The sequence below is a fragment of the Protomyctophum bolini genome (genome assembly GCF_963924005.1).
Source record: "Protomyctophum bolini genome assembly, chromosome: 7".
In the NCBI taxonomy this organism is placed as follows: Eukaryota; Metazoa; Chordata; class Actinopteri; order Myctophiformes; family Myctophidae; genus Protomyctophum; species Protomyctophum bolini.
Window position 1 is genome coordinate 32,958,810 of NC_137868.1, and position 22,442 is coordinate 32,981,251.

Below are 22,442 nucleotides of genomic sequence, written 5' to 3' on the forward strand. Positions count from 1 at the left end.
GGCCTAGAGCTGCAATGTTGGGTGAGTTTAATGCGGTTTAATACAAGCAGATCGCAAACGCAAATTGGATGAATGGGAAGTCAAAGCATGCTCTGAGCAGTAGTAAGCGGAGGAGTGTAGTTATTCTAAAACTTGCATGCGGGTCATGTTAAAAAGGCTTTTCCAGGGTTGTTCACATTAGATCGCCATGGTTACTGAAGAGGTTAGAGTATAATCTCCATATTTGGATGTTGGTGACTCACTGCAACATCCTCTTGATAGGAGTGAACATAACCAGTGTATAAAGGTAAGGTGTCCTCAGTCCAGACAAACCAACACTTCCTCCCTCAACTATTATGATGCATTAGTTATGTGAGCCAATCGCTCACATAACCAAGACAGTTCATACACATACAAAGGATGAAGTTACCATTTGCTGCTCTCTAGTGGTCAGAAATCTGTAATTGCAGGTTACACCTGTATCTACATTCTACACTAATATAACATTTTCATGATTGGATATGTATGGATGGGACTGTAAACAATTCCATTGCCATGTGCTTCATGTCCTTTCGTATTGTACCTTGGAGAGGTGGAAGCTACTCTGTGTGGCCTGCAGGTGGCCAACTGTTGCATTGGCCGTGTCCTGAGATCTCCAGTGTCCCGCAACACTCCAATCCAACGCTGCCTCTGTAGCAGGTCCACCTTGTGTACCGCCCATGGCATCCTGGGAAGAATTAGGACCAGTGGTCATTTTCATTTGGCAAAATGTCATAAGTTATTGTCTACACAATATGATCTAGTCAAAGAACGTTAATGATGACAAAATCTGCACACATGCCCACTGCATTCTCGTGGTGCATTGTTGAAAACTTAGGGTGGGTGGACCTCCGCCAACATTTGCTTCTACTCTTGACAAGACAGGGTTAGGGTAGTTATAGCCCTGTCTTACAGCAGCACCCACCAGGACCTCCTGTCTGTCCAAGGTCATGCTCCAGTTGACTTGAGACATTCTATAAGATCCCCCTAAGGCCCCCAGGGGGGAACTGATCTCTCCTGTTCCTACGGGACCCACGCGGTCTCCCATCTGAAACCATCCACAATCACACACACACACACACACACACACACACACACACACACACTTTAGAAAAATACTAGCAGCCAGACATTTTGGCAATCAGGTCATTCTCATATACACTACTGCTAAACCCCCTTAAAATGCCCTAAGAGCCCCACAAAAATCAGCATGTGCAAATAGTTTCCTTGCTAGAACCTCCACAGAGTCAAGAAAGAAAACAGTAGGCTATTGATATCATATATTAATCTAATATCGCACTCACCAAAGAAGTAGACAAAAAGAAACAACAGCGAACGACACTATTGGATTTACTCACGGGATATAGAAACGGTGCCATTTCAGTAGTATAGTATAAAATGCATTTAAAGTAGCAATACAAACTTTAATTGCTGAAAATAACAAGTGTGTATTGAACTGTTCAATATTATAAATCCCTGCATGAATCAGGGATTCATGCAGAGATTCAAGGCAAGACTAGGATATTTAGCAATAGTGTTGATTAGAGCATCTCTCGCTACCTCAGTGTGTCTGGAGAAGCCATTTCTTCCAAGTCCTGCCAGGGTGTTCGGATCACTAGCCTCGTCTTCTCCAACACCACTACTACCCACAATCCCTAGCGCCCGCAGGACATCATAGGTGGACTGAGTGGCAGCTGGAGCGTAAGGGAGGGTTGACACCCCTCCGTCGTTCCCGCTGTCCTCACTCCCACTGCTCCCATCCCCGCCTCCTCCGTCTCCTGATGTTACAGATGTACAATGACAAAAACACAAACAGGTGCTAAGGGTTAGAAATCACATGTTGCCTTGTGATGCTGTTGTTCATCCATGAGATCACAGGATTACTTTTTTTCTTTTTAATCCAAGAGTCCCAATGCACGACGTACAGCATTTCTAATAAAGATGCTGAACGAAGGCTCCCCGTTTACTTGATGTTGACGATAAATGCTCTTCTAAGTGCCATCTTCAGAACTGGCCTTATTTAATGTCTGCTTAATCTCAAATAACTTAAATATCCCAAAAGACATTAATGGTCGTAATGTCTGCCTTTGCATGTAATATTACCGGTATGTAGGGGAATCAAGCCTGTTACCCGGTGGGGCGGCCATAGCTAAATGGTTTGAGGCCGCCTGGGAAACAAAGTCCCTAGGTTGATTCCTTGAAACAAAGTCCCTAGGTTGATTCCTTGCCCGGCTACATGTTGAGATGTCTGTTAGTAAGATAAGCCCCATTATTGTTCTTCCCAATAATAAATAAGTACTGAAAACGTGTCACCCTTTTCACAATATTGTATCCACTATCAAAAAAGTTAAAGGCATTTCCTGAGAACATAGCAGATGATTGTTTTTTGAGGGATGCTAGCTATGTACAGCTTTGAGGGTCGGTGTAAACACAAACATTGAAGACAAAAGTGAGGGCGCAAATTGTGATTGACCGGAATTACATTTGTGATGTTTGATTGGTTGAGCATGGAATGTGATGCATGACGAAAAGAGCGCCCCCTCACTTCACACGTGTCGTCGTCCCCCCCCCCCTCCTTTCTCTTTATGGGAAGTCAGCCAGTTCCATGTTTCTAAAACTTTCCAGAAAATGTTTATTGGTTTCTGAGTAAGCCTGCCGGAAACCAATAGATGACTTCAGAGACGTAACCTATTCTGAGATAATAACGGAGGCTGGAGGGTAACTCTGTATGCCGTTTACCTGTGACAGGGGGGATGACCACCTGGCCTTCGGCAGACCGTCTGTGTTCAATCCCAGTCTGAGATCGGCTTCCGCGGCCACTGGAAGGCTCGTCATCAGAACTGCCTCCCTCCAAACCCGGTCTAAAACTGGGACGGTTACTCTCCCCAACCTGCTCCAAACAATGAAACTGTATGTCAATACCACCAATTTACTTATACATATTACATTACACAATACACATTATGTGATAAACCACAGCAAACCTCCTACATAAGGTATTCTGATTCTGTGCAGATGTAGAAACAACAATACATCATTCAATAGTCAATGTACACCAAGGGAAATCTTTCATGCTGCTGCTCAATTTGAAATGCCTCGCACTCATCAATATCTGGTATTGCCCAGCACTGCTATTTCTTGTAAACATGACTGATGTGTTCCGCATGTGCAATAATCATTTTCTCCTATACCAGTCGGCCCTACTACACCACCATATAGTATATACCATATATATGGTATATATATATATATATACACCATGCATTTCTAAACTCTCACCAGCTGTCTGGAGGTGCTTGGCAGCAGCAATCTAGTCCTGGGAGCCTGGCTGTTCCTCCTGGCCACCTCCAGTTCATCTTCGGTGTCCTCCTCATCACTGGCAGGACATGAATCCATGCCCGTTGCGGCCAGCCGCACATCAGGCATCTGGAAGTCCTCCTGGAGTGACAACACACAGAATTATATAGCTGTGAAAGTTACAGTGAAGAACTAGCGAATGACCATGTATGTCTGATCACCTGATCATAGTCATCGAGGAACTGGTATCTGTTCTTCTCTGGTTCTGCAAAGCGTAGGTTTGAGGCAGCAGCATCAGAGAATGCCGGTAGTCCCTACAAACCAATGAAGACAGAAAATCAACATATTTTCTCATTCAGAGAAAAACTGAATAAAGTGAGTAAACACTGAGTAAATAATGTACATTAATTTGTTGGCAAAGTGCTTACTGCAGCAGGAATCTCCTGTCCTTCCACTCTCCCTCTCTGCATGGCAGGAGGGAGTAGCTTATTAGAGTACAGGTCCAGCTCGTCATGCAGATTGTTCACGTCAATGTCATCATCTGTGGACCAAACACACAAGTGGGTTAATATCTGTAGATGAAGCCACGTTCTTTAACCTAGCACTCTCAATAATGTTCTCCACATCTACGTCTTCTCAAAATACTTGAAGTACGTCTAGTAGTACTCTCCAGTCTCCATTGAGTCCATTCTACAGTCAAGTATGATTTAAGAATTCAAAGCCATGTAATTTAGTAGCTGTGCAGAGCCATTAAACATATTTTGAGTAGTGAAATTTGTCACTCATTCAAATAAAATGAAAAAATAAAAGTGAGAGTAGCTCTTATCATCATTCCAGCCAATCACTCATTTGCGTGTTCACTTTTCTGTCCTCAATAGGTACTTTGAGCACCCCATAGCGATGGTTTGATTAGCTGAGCAATCAAGCAATTGATTGGCTGAGCAATCAAACCAATCAAATCATTGCTATGATTCACACAAACAAAGATGGGCATAGGAGGGGCTAGCACCCCTCAAAATGTTAAGTTGGGTGGGGGTACCTGTGAGGTCACTGTTTATGCTATCAAAAGACATGAGTTTCTCATTGGCCAGGAAGCTTGAAACACTGCCACTTAAATGGTTGCCGTCTGCACCGTCACTCTCTGGACTGTCATCCTCAGTTGTGGCGGGCACAGTCTTGGCCTGCATAGATTGCACCAGGGAGAGAAAGCATGAATGAAACATACTGGGAACATTTTCCTCAACATTGGTCTATATGGGACAACATCTCACTTTTGCTTCTTGAAAGGTTTTAACTTTTAAGGTTTAACAACCGTTGGGAGAAATGGTTGACTTGAAGGATTCAACATGAATCAGACAAAAGAACATTGATAGTTAATTCAGACTTCTGAGACCACCGAGTGGCGCACTATGAACTTGTAAGTCTTCTATTTTTGAAAAATCGTTAAAATGTGCTTCAAATCTTTCCGAAAATTGTCATGATTTAGACTTTTGTCAGGCCTAAATGGGTTAACAAGACACTTGACCTTTATGGGAGCTACTGCTCCTAAGGGTCGGTAAAAGGCAAGCAGAGGACATTCTTTGCATCGTAAACCATGTCCTCTGCTTGCCTTAGGAGGACATTGCGTTGTATGACCCAGTATGTCATTTGTTCTCGTTTGGTAATGTTTTAGGATGCCGCAGTAACACAAATACACCTCGAAAAAATAAATGTATCCATTTATAGTACTGTATGTCGTCAACTAGCCTTTTATTGTAATTAAATACCTAATGAACCTGTATGAAAACATTTAGAAAATCATGTGGTACCTTATTTTCTGTTACATCCTTATATCCAAACTTGGCGAATGTCAGCAGCCCAGTTGAGATATCTGGCAGAGAAAATACCAACTGTTTTATTCACGTCTAAAAAAAAAACATTAGCTCTCTATGACATATAACAGGGATGGCTAAGATCAGTCAGACATCTTGCTCAAAAAGTACTCTATTATGTAAGACGCACGAACGCGGGAAGCGAACGCAGCTCGTAAATTGCCATAACAATTCGATTAAATTACATGTAATTGTAATTTAAGTGTTTAAGATTTCTTTTTGAAGTTAAGGTTTTTGAAGTTACGTTTTTTTAAGTAATTTTTTAGTGTGTGTATGTGTGCGTGCATGTGTTTTTCTTTGTACGTTTTTTTTTAAAGTTTTTTCTTAGTTAAGTTAAGTTTTTTGTGTGTGTGTGTGTGTGTGTGTGTGTGTGTGTGTGTGTGTGTGCGCGCGCACACAGACAGACATGTTCTGCTAGGTCTCATAGTTAGTGCTCAGTGCGTTCGCAATCACTGCGTTCGCAATTACTTTTATCCACAGCAGCCAACAGCATAAGTGAGATCAGGTAGGGAGAGCTCCAGGAGAACTCTAGCAGAGTTATTGCCTTGGTCTAACTGCTGAGCTCTACAGGACCATTTCTTACCATGTTCTGTGGGCCTCCCAGAGAGCAGGCCTGTCTGTGTGGGAAGAGGGCCCAGCATAGAGGGCCCTTTGACTCTGGACTCACTCTCATCCAGGTCAACGTTCACCAACATGTTTGAGATACGATGGGCTGCTAAGAATTCATTTGCATCCTCCCTGCAGAAAAGATAGTTTAGAAGAGCAGCATGATCAGGGGGAAGAAATGGAAATTATAGTGAAAATAAATGGATGAAGCTGCAAAGACTGTAGGCATGGGCCAGATGCGGCCCACACCTTCGGAATACTGATATAATATTGATTTCAGCTGTTCCAATACCAAACATGACCGACTTGAATTACTTCAGTGAAGTTCAGTCTATACAAGTAGCGGTATTTAGTTTAATGACAAATATTACATTTGTATAGAATTGAGGGTATGCGTGTGGCATCATCATACCCAGAGGTTATGCAGGAACGCCAGTACTGAGTGGCAAAAATCTACTTTCTGGCCTTGACATCCAAATAGAAAAGTCCTATCTGATTGCATTAAATGTTAGACTCACTTTGCCATGCATGCACAATTTGCACATAACCTTTTTTAAGTCCACTGTATTTGTATTTAAGTTCATAAAGTTAACATAACTTTAACAAAATGCATTTGAAATTAAATTACATTTCTACTTTTGAATCATCCAATAAAATGCAATGTGGCCCCCTGGAATGAGTTCGGAAATAATGTGGCTCTCCCCATCAAAGTTGCCCACCCCTGCCCCCTGGCGTAAAGCATGCAGAACAGGCAAAAGACCATTTAGATACTCACAAATCATCTTTGAAACTGAGTGCAAACTTTGCCTGATCTCCAATGGCTGACATCTGACCTCCCTCCAGATATGAATTCTCAGTGACCGCCCCTCTGTACAACAGAAACAGGGGTTAGTTCTAAATAGACACACAGCCGTTCAGCAACTAGGGCTGCTGCAAGTACTGACCACTTACATGGCCTTTTTTCCTTCACTCTTCATTCATGGGAAATTCAAAATCAGCTGATCAATGCCAACTACACCTCTCTCATTAGTTAGCATGTGGACAAAATAAAGCTTGAGTTGTACACTTTTTTTTATAATAGTGCTCTCATGTTGCCAGTTACTACTGTGTATGCAAGACACAACTTTTGTTAATATGAATTGTATTGTTAGCTTCCAACTAGTCAGGTTGGCTGATGTTTGAGCAAGTGACAAAGTTTAAACACAACATGAGTAGTAGTGACTACAACCCAAATCCCTCCAAGCCAGTGAACATGGACCCACCTGTTGTCAGCCCCATCTCTAATTTTAGCCACTGTAGAGGCAGCTACTGGAAGGCCTGGGCCAGAGCCCAATGTCACATTCCCCAGTGTGGCACGGCCGATCCTAAACACAGAGTTGTCTAGTAGGAAGCTGGGGAATCCCTCATCCTGCAAGTTGCAAAAACTGTCTGCCATGGTGTGAAATGGACGGGAGAAAGCCAGCTGTGCAGTGGCTCAAGTTGACTTCATGAGAACATCATTAGGAGCACTGCAGAATGAGGAGTAGGATGGCACAGCATAACAAAATACGTTTCAACGATGCACAGAGAGAATGTAAAACCACTGTCTTAAGTGTTATCAAATTCTGTAAACGCTTACTTTCTAATGCACCAGTCCACAACAGTCACTGTGAAACTCACACTAACGGTATTATGGTGTCAACCTTGACAAAAAACCCTTAATATACATGAATGTGAGAAACCATGACGAACATTGTTATGTACCCTGCTGTCTAGCAAATTGGCTAACAGAAAGCTAACAGCTAAAAACAATTGATGTTGCCAAACTCACAAAGCAAATTCCTGAATCGTGATTTCCCATAGTCATTGAGCCTCTACTTAAGAGTACAATGAGATACAAACACATGGGTTCCATTTACAAAAGGCGGATTGCAAACCTTCAGTAATGACCAAAGACAAGAACATTGCCTCCAATCCACTACAAATGTAATGTAAAAGTCGTGCGTTGAGTTCAACTCACTCAATCTTAAGAGTTGAGATGGAGGCTTCAGTCACCTTCGATCCAGAGTTTAGCGGCTAGCCTAATATTAGTTGAAGGAAACCAGGTTGGGTTACTCCTCGTTCATTCGGATGCTGCTACATGATTCTTGTCCATAAAAATCTCATTACAAACAAACCAAACGATGCATTAGTTTGAGGAATCTCACGCAGTGTTCAAGTCAAGATATCCCACAGGAAGCCCGCGCGAGCGTCACTTCGTGTAGGCGGGACTTGTGGTAGCTTTGTATACAGTCTTGATTGGGCAAACACACTGAAGGGAAGGGCGTTCTGAATGACTATGGGTTATCGTCACTGTCACTCTGCTGCACTTTGCCCGGTAGGGTCCGCCCTGGACCGATTTGAAAACATCGAAAACATTCATTTCATTGATTATCAAGGAGCCAATGAGCCTAGGGACACACACGACACGACATGAATGGATGAACAAGATCGTTATAGTCCATCAGATATACCTGCTTTACACACACACACACACACACACACACACACACACACACACACACACAATGTGGACCGCACTACCAACGGTCATTAAGACATGCGAATCCCTTGACTCCTTCAAAACCGCTCTCAAAGGGCACCTACGGATGGATGCAATTTGAAACTGCAGGCCCCGTAAAATCTGAATCCTGCACCCACCCCGTTTTCCCCTCACTCACTGTATTTCCCCTTTTACCTCTTTTATGATGATTTCCTGTTTTTTCGCTATTTAGAAGTGTATATTTGTATGTCTCTAAATGTTATGATGAATTGAACAAAGTGGACCCTCTTGTAAACAAGTCTAGTGCTTTATTGGTCGTCATCTCACAGTTAACAATTTTTTGTATTAAGTTGTGTTTGAAATGTAGGCCTACTGTAATTCTGTAAATCAATCAATCAAACACACACACACACACACACACACACACACACACACACACACACACACACAGGGGGCCCCTAAATTGTCGTCAGTGCTAAACCCCTTTGCCTTTTTAACTATTTTGAAAAACATTAAAATTGTTCAACTAGCCGATCTACATCAACACGTTGTGAGCTTGCATTTGAACTATTTAAAAAAATCAAAATAGTAAAAAAGGCAAAGATGTTTAGGGATAAGGAGTTTAGCACTGACGAAAATAGGGCCCAGTCTTTGATAAATATGTTATCACCAAGTCATGTAAAAAGTGTGATGGATGCTAGTCAAGTGGACAGAGTTCTTGTAGGCTATAACGTGTTTTGCTGGGCAGCTGTAGGACTACTTAAATAGCAGGCAGCTGAGCTGCCCACTGAAGGAAATTACATTTTTGCACTAGATGTCAAATCTGAGCAATTTGTGGAAGTGGAAATACAAATAGCATGATTGTTTTTTCTTGTTTGAACAAATAAGTGCCCATGTAAAATAACCAGTTTCCTCCCCAGAGTTCAGTCAGTGCTTAAATTATGACCCCTACCCTACATAATGATTCCATGCCTACAACTGTATTATGTGGTGCATGTCTTCCACCCAGGCAGAAAGCATCAAAGGAATTTTGGCTTAAAGCCATCTTCAAATACATCAGTGTGATTCTGAATCAGGTGCTATTAATGGACGTTGCCCAACAGTAGCTGCTTCACATGGTTATAGTCGGTCATTCACAAAAGCTTAGTCAGATGATATCATGTGAGCTTTATTAATAGTTATTGAACTAATAATAAAGCTCACATGATATCTGACTCATCTGGACTATAATGTCCATTGTGCACTGATAATAGGTGAGACGTGTGTTGTATCTGATAGATAAAATGGGTCTTATCTGTTTACAAACTAATGTCCAGTGGTCAATGTCTCATATTCCCATATTCTCCTGAACTTTGACCCAGGCCGGATCATTCATATTGTCACCTTATGCTCCATATCATCATTTTACTCGTGGCCTGTTTATACAGCGTTGTTCCTAATCATCCTAAATGTCATGTCATCCATTGTTATGGCCAAAATATGTTTTCATCTGTCCCATTTAATATCTTGTTGACTCCTTATTCAGTCTCCATGTTGTCTGCCACCAGCCACAAACGTGCAATAATGAAGTGTCTATTATGGTTTGAGTCTACATGCATATGACCTTGGCCGAGTGAGATAGCTGCTCACTGAGTCAGGGAGCGTTCTTTCTCTGCCGAAAGTTTAGTGCAGGGAAAGTTATCTGCAGGTTGCCTGGCAACGCCAGGGCAACCTGACTTCAATGACTGAACCAAGGAAGATGAACTCTGTGTCGCTACGCCATCCTCATCATCTAGGCGTTGCACTAATGAAAGAGCGCCAACACTGGTCTTGTCATCTGACATTGCGGACATGAAACATCTAGAGCCAATGAACATTATATCAACAAATCTGACGTGATCTGCAGTATTTAGCCTGGAACAAATACTGTGAAGAGGAGTTCAGGTCCGGAGTTCAGTTCGGAAGTTCAGTTCAGCTTCGGGTTATTTTGGAATCAACAATTGATTATTCTAAATTATATTGATGTAAATACTATTATCTGAACCATGTAGCACATTCTCTATGTAAATTGACTTTATACCTACTAAATTAATTGGTCTCCCTGCTAAGCTATTGAAGTTATAGATATTAACAATGTTTTCTTAATTATACAGTCCTTTCAAAGTTATCATGATAAAAGATGGATCCTATTTTTATATCCATCAGTATCTCCCATTATATAGAAAATCTTTCATGACCTCTCTAATCTAACCAGATTATTGAGAATGTAACATTACTATTATTAAAGAAGAATTCCATACTATAAGGCATTACCTTTATTTGTAGTCGTTACGTCCCTACCAGAGGTCCAGGTGTTATTTTGTGTAAAAGTGCATTATTGGCTATTTCTCCTACCATAAGCCCTCAAAGGGAGTTGGGTTTTTGTGCTAATTCACTTATTTCTATCGAAATAAGTAGTAGTGTGCAACTTGGGATACCATTTACATTATGAAGAGAGGATATATATATAAATAAATAAAAATTGAGCGATGGAAATAAGCGAATTAGCACAACACCCCATAGCCCCATTCAATTCAATGTAATTCATTGAGGGCTTATGGTAGGAGAAATGGCCAATAATGAGCTTTTGCACAAAATAACACCTTGACCTCTTTGGTGGGGACGTAACAACTACAAATAAAGGTAAGAAAGCCTTCTAGTATGACTTACTTGGCTAAATCCTCTTTACCCCACCGAGGGGCATAGGGTGTCCAGTGTCCACCAGAGCTCTCCATCTTCTAGTATGGAATTCTCCTTTAAACACACTGACGACTCAACCATCAAGATTTCTGGAAATCCAATGTTCCTGTCATTTATTTTATTATTAAATTAAATAATCATGGGCACACACAGAACATTGGAAATTGGAATACAAAGCTGTATAGTATTTAAAGGTGCAGTCTGTTCTCTCAGACCAGTATTAAAATACTTGTATAGAATCTGTGTGCATGTATAAGGGTTCTCCCTTCTAAATATTATACATACATAGTATTGCTATTGCTTGTTTACCTTTGTGCACCAAACACCATAGTATAATAAACAGTAAAAAAAGAAATAAAGAAGGAATATTCACCAAACTAAAACATGAGTTGCATGTCCCCACCCAAGAAAATGTAAAACATTGGGGGAAAGAAAATGTCACTGCCCTTCAGCCTCTGGTAAGGGTAACAATGCTCTAGAATAGAGTTTGTGCAGAGGTGTCTGTTGCTGAGGTTGCATGGGCTCAGTGTCACAGTGCTCTATGAGGGAAGGAGGAGGCAGCAGGAGACCATACCTGGACCCAGCTCTGGGCGGATCCAGTGGTGGAAAGAAATACCTGGGGTAACAATGGGATGGGTGACAAGAAAGAACAGACACACATGGACAGGGGGAAATGAAAATGCCATCATAGTAATACAGAGGCAAGATGGAAATTAGTGTAGGGGAATTATACATTGAAAGAGTGTTATATGATAAATGTATGTTCCAAGAACAGGAAATAAAGACTTGTTGATGCATGTTGAACAGAGAGCAGTTAATGTGACATAAGTGAGATTTATTTTCAGGGGTCAAGTGCTGTTTATATGAAGAACTGTTACAAAATTCACAGCTGTAAAGCACAAAACCATGCCGCACTCATGCTAAGATACCCTCTCCTTCTCCTCCAGGTAGAAAGTGTGCATCACCCAAGGTCTTGCATTTCTAATCCATTAGGACAAATGGCACATGCTGATACAGAGAAGGCATTATTAGTAGAAAGATGCAGAATGCTGGTATATCTTCGGAGAGGTCAGGTGCCGCAGGGGAGGGGCATAGGGATTTCTCTTGCCAATCCTGTGCATGCAACAAGCGGTAAAATAACACATTATTCCAATCAACACCAATTCAAGCAGATATTATTCAAGAACACCTTTATACAAAGTAATATTACATTTCTTTTTACATTTACAGTACATTTTTTTCAAATGTATATTTAGTTGCAATGTTGATATCAATAGGATAAAGCAATCAATTTAACCTCAAAACAAAAAATAAACAATGCCCAGTCTTTAGTTATCCTGCTTAGCAGAGCAGTGTAAATTCCAAGCACCGCAAGCAAGGGAATGTGAGATGCATTCATTCATACTTAAGTCACAAGGGTGTTTAGCTTGAATCAAAAAAATAAAACAGCCACAAACTTCAGCTTAATTCTCATTGTCTGAAGGATAAATCCTGTCTACATGCATGCCATTACTTTTATACAAATTGTGAGCTATCCACAATTTAGTTTAACATCTCTCAATTACATTTTCATACATCGCTACTAATGAATGACCATTTATACATTCATACTTTGTGCATTCATTCCGTCCTCCTTGTCTGTTATTGCAGTCAGTTAATAGGATTCCAATTACACTCTTCCACTCGGCAAAGAGTTTGGCAACGGTTGGTTAAGGTGATGCCCATTTACGTTTAGTCAAAATGTAAATGAAAGCAATGTAGTTTATATGTGATGTCAATATTTTAGCATTGGCTAGATACTCTAGTAATTTCTATATTCACATCTACAAAACTACTGTTCATCCTTTTCCAAAGTTTACATTTACAAAATTGATAGTCCAGAACAATGACATTAAAATTACCAAATGGATTGAACCTTACGCTGTAACATGCAATGGTAGAAAAACATAAAAGAGTGAGATTAGGGAACACCAGCTCTTGTGGTGACAGCCTGTTTGGTGAAAGTCAGAAGCCAAGCTCTTTGCATGAGTGCAGCCTTGGGTCAGTTTGGGCCCAATAGTTGTCAGTGAGCGGCTGTATCAAGTCCCAGTCAGTGTGAGGCATTGTGAGACATCAGCTTTGCTGGTTGAGTTGGGTGAGTGGCGTCAGGCGTACCACACCACCTACCTTCCTGCAGACGTCCCATTCAGAACATTCTGGGAGGTCTGAACGGAAGAGCCCAGTACGGTGCTCATGGCGGTTGGCTGACCAGAGGAACCACTCAAAGGACTGCCATCTCCCTTCAGGATGCCTGTGCACTTCCAGTTGTCCATGTAGTTTGCTGCAGAATGAGAGACAGTGGTAGTCTGAATAGCAGAGCATCTTAATTAAATATGCTTATTGCTTTGCCCAATAAGCTAACTGTGTTGGGCAAAAGTAATAAAAACACTAGGTAATGACAGTGACACATCCACTACATTAAGTTTCTTTGAATGGGGAAAAGATGCTCATTCAATGCCATTTGTTGTATTTTGAGGAATCTTAATTTTATCTGAAAATAAAAATGAATCAGCAGCCACAATGAACAACTGTCAATCATTATGCTCACCTTTCCAGAGGCGTACACAGCCGTCATCACCAGAGGAGGCCAATAAGGTGCTGGTGATGTTCCAGCTCACTCGCCACACCTGGGAGTTATGGTTGTCAAACTGAGCCACAATCTGTACCTCAAACTTTGTGGGCCCTGTAGAAGTGCTCTCCTTTCTGTCAGGTGGATTCAGGAATTAGGAATTAGTTATTTAATCTTCAGAAATGAAGGAAAACAATTAGTTATTTACATCAGAGCATGTGCATAGGTCTTTCCACGTTTAGTTGTGAAACACAACTGCCAATGGCATAGAGCAGCAAGTTCATGACATTTGAGTTTCTAGTGACAGCAGCTGCTGGTTTTTAATCAGGCAGTCCACACACATAACTGGCCACCAGACACAAGTCAACCAACTGAGTAAGCCTACCTCAGAGGCACCAGCTTGAAGATTCTGACATCTTTGGTTGCGATGGCGAGCACGTGAAAAGATCTTCCCAGGTTTGGAGCAAATGCAATGTCATGCACAGCATCAGTAACCGTCACCAGTGTCTCAGCTTTAGCATATTTCCTTTTTAAAGATAGTGGGAGATAAAGTACGTTTTTAATATTTCAACAAACAGATTGGTAGTATTTACTTGTAGAACTTGAGTGAAACTCTTAACTCACCTTGTGTTCTCATTGTACTCGTATATCTGAACCTTCCCACCATATGTTACATTGCTGTCATCACTCCCCACTGCAATCATTGGTGCATGGGCACGAGAGCTGTGTGGTGGTGTAATAAAAAAAAAAAAACAACATTTAATCTAAATTTCCCAGAGCAGTCACTCATTGTATAATTCTTTTTTTAATACTGTTTTTATTAGGCATTTTTGTATGACAATTTCAGATTTAGACAATGATAATAAGTAATTCAGTTAAATAAAAATGAAAAAAACAGGCAATGTAAATGTTCCACATACAGTATAATAAAAAAGACATAAGTCTGATAAACATGAAAAAACAAAAAACTGTTAAACAATGACAAGTGTGAACAGACAAACAAAACAGACAACAGGACAAACACTCTTGCTCTCAAACTTCAAACATGTTGTGAATTAAGTAAGTTAGACATTCTTTTTTAAATAATAAAAAATAAAATAAAGAAAAAACACTCAGTTCCTTTTCTTTCAGTTCCTTTTCTTTCTTTCCAATTTTCTATTGTGCTATCCATTATGTAGGAGGGGTTAGCGTGCACCTATTAAAATATTCAATGAAGGGTTGCCATCTTCACTCCCTCTCATTGTATAATTTAACAGGAAAGAAAATATGATCAACCCCCACACAGCCTTTGTTTACATCTGGTTCACGTCTCGGTTCCTGTGTATCGACAAAATTAGTTAGTTTCCAGGTGGCTAGAGTTAAAAACTACTGCTGGGTACCATTAGTTATTGGACGGAAAGTATACCAGTCACTGGTGATTTTCCCACAAATTGATAGAAAATATAATCCAGCTCTCAAGTTTGATTGAACTCTAGAACTAGGGCTGGGAAATACTGTGCATTGCTAAATTCACAACAAAGAAGCAGCCCTGTTGTCCATAATGAATCGGGTAAGTGTGGAGTAACACTGCGCTATGATAAAAACTGATTTAATTACATTTTTCCTATATACAGGTTTAATGTTGTTGGTTTTAAAAACGTCGACAATGAAGGGAAAATTTATGTCATCTTGTCCCTAACAAACATTAAATGCCATTAACAATAAAGATAATTTAATGTTTGTTTTGTCACCGTTTATTTTACATCACAATTACATCACCTAATCATAGCAACATGAGTTAGACTTTAATATATTAGCGCCCCTCACTTCACACAGGTGTGATTATTGTTCTACAGGAAGTCAGTGAGATTGGACTTTTAGGGACTTGGCATAGTTGGCATCCATCTATTGTTAATTATATATCTATTTTATGGCCAAGAAAAAGTCTGAAAATCATATTTTATAATTCAACTCATCTTTAACATCTCAAACACTTTCCAATACATCTAATCCAGGGGTTCCCAAACTGTGGTGCGTAGTCTAGGGGGTGTGTGTCATGAAAAGGGTAATGGTGGTTTTATGGTGTTGTTTTATTAGCACAAACAGCAAAATCCGGTAAACCACCGTTGTAACGAAATGTATAGAGCAGCTGCGTGTCTATACAGCAGCTGCATGTCTCAGTGCAGTGACATTCTTTGATAATTTGCATTAATCATATTAAAAAATGCATTATTTTCAGCCAAATACAACGAGACTTATAGTGTTGTGGGGTGCGGCCATAGACTGTAAAAAATATGGACAAAGCGTTCCGCGGGTCTAACGTGAACGTAAAATGAAGCCTGTCAGTCCTTGCAATGGAAGTCGCCATCTTTCTAGATCCGTTTTGGCCCAGTTCAGGCCAGCTGGCCCATTGGCTGGCCCAGACAACGAGGCGGGACTTCCCCCTTCTTCTTCGTTGGTTTTTATTTTGACTCGAGTGGGTGGGGGATCCCGTTCATAGACTGTAACGGTTACGGTAGCCACGCCCCTCAGAACATGCGCGACTTTATGGTCTTTTTTTTTATAAATGGGACCATAATTTTCCAAAAAGAATATTATGACATTAGAAATGAGACTTTAAACTAGTGACTGGAAGCAAAAAGTATTCATGACCATGTTTATTAAGGTAATACAGTCTATGTGAAGTTGGGCCAAAATACATGGACTTCTATGGGGCTATGGGTTTTTCTGGGTCCAGTGACAGCGCCACAACAGGCCATTAGTGGCCATCATTTCCTTAGTGGCTTCACAAAATATCCGTCTGACTGCCCCCCTGGGTGCGGCCAAGTGGTGTGCGGCCAAAAAAGTGTGGGGACCGCTGATCTAATCTATAGTGCACTGTACGTATATAAAAGGTCTAACCTAGAGGGGTTCCAAGAGATGCAGCTGCAGCTCAGTTTGCAGGAGATCTCATGCTGCAGGGACCACTGGCTCAGGTTCATCACATCAGGAGCTTCATAGATCCTCACAACTCCATCTGCAGAGCATGTGGTCAACATGAGGCCCATGTGTTTGGGTGCAAACTTCACATCAGTCACTGATGTTCTACTGTCCACCAATGTGGTCCTCTTTATCTGGAAAAAAAAAGAAAAAAGTGTGAGATTTTTGGATTAGACCAAGCAAATTAACTTAAATGTAAACGACTCGGGCAAATACAATAACATACTGTACATGTACTCTCGTCTCAGTACATTTTCTAGTTTTGTATTAAATCAACTCAGATTGTATCATGTGGCCGACAGTTGAATCTGATCACTGTTGAAACTAAACGGAGTTCAGCACCTTTTTTTTGTTGTTAATACCCATACAGGAAAAGCTGCCGATACAGATACTGCCCAAAATTCTGATATCGGCTAAATATTAGTCTATATGCCAATCCAATACCATGTAATTTATCACAGATTTCATTTACAATATTTTGAATGCTTCATCAGTTGATGTTACATGTGCTCTTACTGTACTATTTACATTATTTGTATTCTTGTAGCTGCAACGTGTTATTGGAGTTTTTATTTATTCCTAGATGAGTGGTTCTCAAAGGTTTTAATTTCAAGAGTTCCATTTGTACACTCCGACTCGAGATACAGACCTGTAAGGATCCATTTGTAATTATTTGACCCCACTAGATGTTTGATCTATGATAAGAGTGCCCCTCACTTCACACAAGTGTGATTTATTTTATTACACGGCACACGCTGGTATCAGATCTAACGGAATCGTTCTCGGAAAGGAAAAAATTGAAATAACAAATCTTTATGGATAGGTAAATGGCCTGCTGTGACCAATGCAGCTTTAAGAGGATACAGAAGCACCCGCTTCGAATGTTATCAACGGATAATTCCCAGTAGGTTACTTATAAAGCCGATCTTATCGACCTACTGCATGTAGTCTGGGAGCATACTGGTTGCGATTGGCATTTATAAAACGAAACTGACCGGATTAAGGTTGGCGAACATGCGTTAAGTTTGGGACCGTGCTGCTACGTGCTTGCAGTTATGTTTAGGTGAGGGTATGAGGAGGCTTGTCGTTCTCAGTAGGCTCCCATCATGTTCAGTAGACCGATAAGATCGGCTTGATAAGTAACCTACTGGGAATTCAACTTTAGCTAAGCCCTGCCCTCTCCCACTTAGACAGCCGGGCTCATTCATGCCAATGTAAATATCATGGATTTTACACATTAAATACTGGTTCATTTTTTGAACCAGACCTTCAAAATCTCTTCCAAATCCGTCAACAAGGCCTGCCATATGCACTGGAAAAATAAGTGTGTGACATTTATTTTTTCAACATTTTTATCATATAGGAAAACTATTGGTGGAGAGGTTTATCTAACCCATGTTATGCTTAGCTGTGATTGAACCATAGCAGTTTGGGGAGGGGCTTTGCTATAGGTCAATTATCGGTTGATTTTCACTCAAATCCGCTAACAGAAGTCATACTAACCCAGTGGCTCTGTCCTCGTTGTTTATCATTGGATTCTCCTACTATCTCCTCCCAGACGGCAGCTGTCCTGTCGAAGGAACAGGACGCCAGCACCTGTCCAAACTCTGGATGAGCCCACGTCACTCTCCACACAGAGCCACTGTGCGTCTGGACAGAAATATTAAAGACTACTGTCAGAGTCAAATCAGTCAATTCCAAAGTCTGACTGAGGCAAAGAAAATGGCAAACTATGCATTAAAACATTTGAAATTTGAAGCTTGTAGTTTACCTTCCAGCTAGCTGTGCAGTGCCACTCTCCATTCTCACTTTTGTCCCATACCTGGATGTAATCAGATGATCAGATGTTAAAGTGACTGTCATCCACATCTGTGGCTGTGCTTAGCTCCGGTCCATAGACAATTTACAATTTACAATTTAGGCATTTAGCAGACGCTCTTAATCCAGAGCGACTTACATTAAGCAAGAACAAAAGCATGGGAATACATCACATAAAAACATTCATCATGAAACATGTGTAAGCTAAGAAAGTAACAGTGGAATATCTATATAATGAAATTTATACGTATAAACTTTACATATATACTACAATGCTATACATATGTACTATGGCGTGCTATGACTATATACAATGCAATTCTAGTGCCGTCTACATAACATGCTATAAGTCTGTTTCAAATGCTATCTAAGTCTACAGAAGTGCTATCTAGGGTAGAGTAAGTGCTATGGGCCATGATGGAGTCTGAAAAGGTGGGTTTTCAGACTACGGCGGAAGATTGGGAGTGATGCTGCAGTTCTGACTGCCATGGGAAGTGCATTCCACAGTTTTGGAGCCAGAAGGGAGAAGAGTTTGGGACGTGTGGAGCGTTGTCGCGGCGTTTTTAGTGAGGGTACTTCCAGCTTCCCTGCGTTAGCTGATCTGAGTGCGCGGGAGGGTTTGTAGGGTTCAATCATACTTGCAAGATATGGGGGAGCCATACCTTTGGTTGCTTTGAATGCCAGCATCAGAGTTTTGTATTCTGTGCGGGCAGCGACCATAGCACTAATGCCCTTTGCTGCTGTTGCATTAAGGCTCTGCCACTCTTTGCTTCTAGCCCTCGCATGAAACCCAGACCAGCCTCTCCTCTGCGGCATAAATATAAAAAACGTTTTACCTACTCACTATTACAAAGGCGGCTTGTGTAATTAGAAATCCTACTTTCCTTAGTGGACGCACTCTGAGCCCCCCACCACAAGTATTTTTGCCATTTGCCACTTGAATTAAGGTGACTTGATTGATTGACATCAAAAAGTGCCTGTCAGCTCAAACCCATATTCCACAATGCAATACTTTGTTTTCAGGAGTATTCCACATAGACATCAGTAGCATTATACAGTTAAATATTAAAAAATAAAAAACCCTACCAGTTCCCTTCCCTCTATTCCTCAAGTGCATATAGGTACACATAAAATGGGATAATACAGTAATTTGGTTGGTAGATCTTGTTGAGCTCGTCATTTTGAAAGTAGCTGCAAGTGAAATAAGTGTGGGCAGAGCTATGGACCAGAGCTAGGTTGTGCTCAGCTCTACCATTATACTGCCAACAAATACACAATCTAAAAGTAAACTGTTCTTCTTTCACATTGCTAAATGGTGTTGACTGAAACCAATTTATACCATCAGTTTGTGAACAAATCTAGGTTTTATATAGATTGCCTGTTAAGCCTTTAAATTAATTACTAATGAGTGGGCTTTCGATTGCCCTAGGCCTAGACCATAGACTGTAAAAAGCCCTAGACAGAGACACTGTCAACACAGACTTGTTTTGAATGGGTACATTTCAAACGAAAGCACATGTCAATACAAAAACTGCTACTTTGAGGACCATGAAAAGCACCAAGACTTGTTTACACCAGGGTCCTCCATTTTCAATTCATCTGAATATTTAAAGACGTACAAAGCCAAATATACACTTCTATGAAAAACAGGAAATAATATAAATAAAAGGACCAGAGCTACAGTATTGTAAAAAAGCATAAGTAGTAACCTGTTATGCTGCCTACTAATTAGCTAGCAGACTAACATCAGGGTTAACGATACATCAGCCGGATAAAACTTCCCCAGGCATTGACGGAATTATATCAGGTGGTTGAGATGAGAATGGTCATGAGAAAATCAAATTAACATTGACATGCTAATGCTAATAATGCTAACGTTAGCAACTGGTTGTTTATAATGTACCTTGACACTTTGGTCACTGGAACAAGTTGCCATTCTCCGGCCATGGAAATCATACGACACATCGTGGATTAAATCTTTATGATCTGCTGCAATACTTCGAGCCACAAACATGTTTGTAGCTAATATACTAGCTATGTAGCATCACCAATCACCTCCCAGATCTCTTGCTAAAACACTAGTAGCTTTAGCTTCACTAGTAGGCAAGCTGTCTGTCACGTGTCGGTCGCTTCTTGCTTTTGTGGTTGGCGGGCGCTGATATTAGATGTGCGCATGCGCATCACAGCCCTTTCTTTCTCCACTGAACTTTTACTCTCATGAGTAAAAGGCTACATTACATATGGACAGGCACAGGGAAGTACAGTAAGTACAATTGGCATGTTTCCACTTTCCACCTATGGTTTCCATTGGGGTCCTTTTGTACTCTTGCATCCAGACTTAGCTCTGGTCTATACGGCTAAACTGATGGAAAGCCTGGTGACGCGAGGTTATATGACTAAAAGTAAAACTATGGATAGATATACTGACAGACAGTTTCGTGTGTGTGTGTGTGTGTGTGTGTGTGTGTGTGTGTGTGTGTGTGTGTGTGTCAGTGTGTGTGTGTGTGTGCATGCCTATTCCCACTATAGGCTGAGGAAGAAATGCCACTTGACAGTTTTCAAATCAGCCTCATGGTGGCGCTACAACAGGCCAAGTTGCGTCTCTCTCACACACTCACACACACACACACACACACACACACACACACACACACACACACACACACACACACACACACACACACACACAGTGTGTCTCTTCACCTGGTGCAACTCTTTCACTCATTTTGTTAAATGCTATTATTCAAAAGTGGGTTATTATATATTATTCAGCATCATATGCTAGCCATCATTTTTCTATTGCAGTTTAAGCAAATATATATAGCCTATCGTATATACAGTATATCCACAAATGTGTTGATGTGGCATATAAAAATATATGCTCATTCATTTTTAGATTTTTTTCTAGGGAAGGAAGGAAGGTCAAACGCTTCAGGACACTAAAGCCTCACTCTTGCCTCTTCCTGAAACTTGGCAGCTCTAACAGGTTGTGTGCAGATGTCGTTCCCCGAATATAGCTGATCTACAAGCTCACAGTCACAACTGTAGCGTGACACGTTTATCTTGTAAATCTGCTATTTCAGGCATTTCAGCACCATCATATTGTAGCTGACTAAATCAACTCTAGATTTAGTTGACTAAAATCTTATGGCATTTAGTCAACTAAAACTTTCCAGACTGACTAAAACTACATCACAATTTGCTGTCAAAATCAACACAGGACAGTGTATTGTTATTGTACTAAATGTTTTAGATTAGTAATGATTACCACTGCTGTTTTGTTTAGGTTGACTTTTATTGTTCTCTTACTTTGTTATAGAGCGTGGCAGTCCCGCCCCCTACCAGGGCCCAGGAAATGATTCCCCGTTCATTTTCCTCATAGACATTTAAAAAAGTATTTATTTAAAGACCTTTTAAGCGTCGTACAAAGACTACTCGAGTTGTGACAAATCATGACAACAAACACATTTATTCGGGCCGAACAAATAATTATTATTATTTGTAATTATTTGTGTTTGTTGTCATGATTTGTCACAACTCAAGTTGGCTTTGTACGACGCTTATAAGGTCTTTAAATAAATACTTTTTGCGTCGTTCCCAGCTTGCTTTCACAGTACTGTTATAGGCCCTTTGTAGACCGGATATGAGTATTTAACAACTTTCTGTGGGAGGGAAAGGTGTTAAACACACAATTTTGTGTGTTTCAGAGGGAAACAGACAAGAGGGAGAATGAAGCCAGCCGCCAGATGTGTGGATGGACTAAAGGAAGGAGGACCAGGAGAGAGGCAGAGAGAAAAGTGGAGATGGTGGTACGTATCAATAGAATAGACTTTATTTGTAGTGCATAGGATATTTTGAAGGTCAGCTCAGACGGAAATTACAGATAAGACTGGAAAAAATATACAATCCATACTCTTAAAAGGTTTAATATAATTTAATAAATAACAGGGGCCCTTATACAAGGTTTCTTCGACTAGGCATGCACCTCTTGGTACCACAGCACCTCAAACGCCCTTAATGTCAAGAA

General features: G+C 40.7%; 2 protein-coding genes across 6 annotated transcripts in view; both read right to left on the bottom strand.

Moving 5' to 3' along the window:
- cep192 (centrosomal protein 192) overlaps positions 1-7,989 on the bottom strand; it is a 35,965-nt gene extending 27,976 nt beyond the window's left edge. For 2 of the 4 annotated variants that reach the window (XM_080768754.1, XM_080768751.1), the window contains exons 1-13: positions 7,792-7,989; positions 7,055-7,300; positions 6,568-6,660; positions 5,770-5,924; positions 5,124-5,185; positions 4,355-4,496; positions 3,744-3,856; positions 3,537-3,629; positions 3,298-3,456; positions 2,758-2,908; positions 1,579-1,796; positions 932-1,066; positions 563-706 (exon numbers count right to left, since the gene is read on the bottom strand). In XM_080768754.1, the coding sequence (XP_080624880.1) occupies positions 563-706; positions 932-1,066; positions 1,579-1,796; positions 2,758-2,908; positions 3,298-3,456; positions 3,537-3,629; positions 3,744-3,856; positions 4,355-4,496; positions 5,124-5,185; positions 5,770-5,924; positions 6,568-6,660; positions 7,055-7,227 (1,638 nt within the window). In that variant the 5' untranslated portion in view covers positions 7,228-7,300; positions 7,792-7,989. Of the gene's footprint in view, positions 1-562; positions 707-931; positions 1,067-1,578; positions 1,797-2,757; positions 2,909-3,297; positions 3,457-3,536; positions 3,630-3,743; positions 3,857-4,354; positions 4,497-5,123; positions 5,186-5,769; positions 5,925-6,567; positions 6,661-7,054; positions 7,301-7,787 lie in introns of all 4 variants that reach the window. The other 2 variants (XM_080768753.1, XM_080768752.1) reach the window with 2 other exon arrangements.
- Positions 7,990-11,290: 3,301 nt separating this feature from the next.
- seh1l (SEH1-like) lies at positions 11,291-20,511 on the bottom strand. Of its 2 annotated transcripts, none has more exons than XM_080768021.1 (9): positions 20,319-20,511; positions 18,369-18,419; positions 18,101-18,247; positions 16,520-16,731; positions 14,264-14,362; positions 14,025-14,165; positions 13,619-13,773; positions 13,198-13,351; positions 11,291-11,647 (listed from the first exon to the last, which is right to left on the bottom strand). In XM_080768021.1, exons 1-9 carry the CDS (start codon positions 20,427-20,429, stop codon positions 11,470-11,472), a joined length of 1,248 nt encoding a protein of 415 aa, XP_080624147.1. In that variant the 5' UTR covers positions 20,430-20,511; the 3' UTR covers positions 11,291-11,469. The 2 variants fall into 2 exon arrangements, with proteins under 2 accessions (XP_080624147.1, XP_080624148.1); XM_080768022.1 differs by lacking the exon at positions 11,291-11,647 and adding an exon at positions 11,654-12,144.
- Between the last annotated feature and the right edge of the window lie 1,931 nt (positions 20,512-22,442).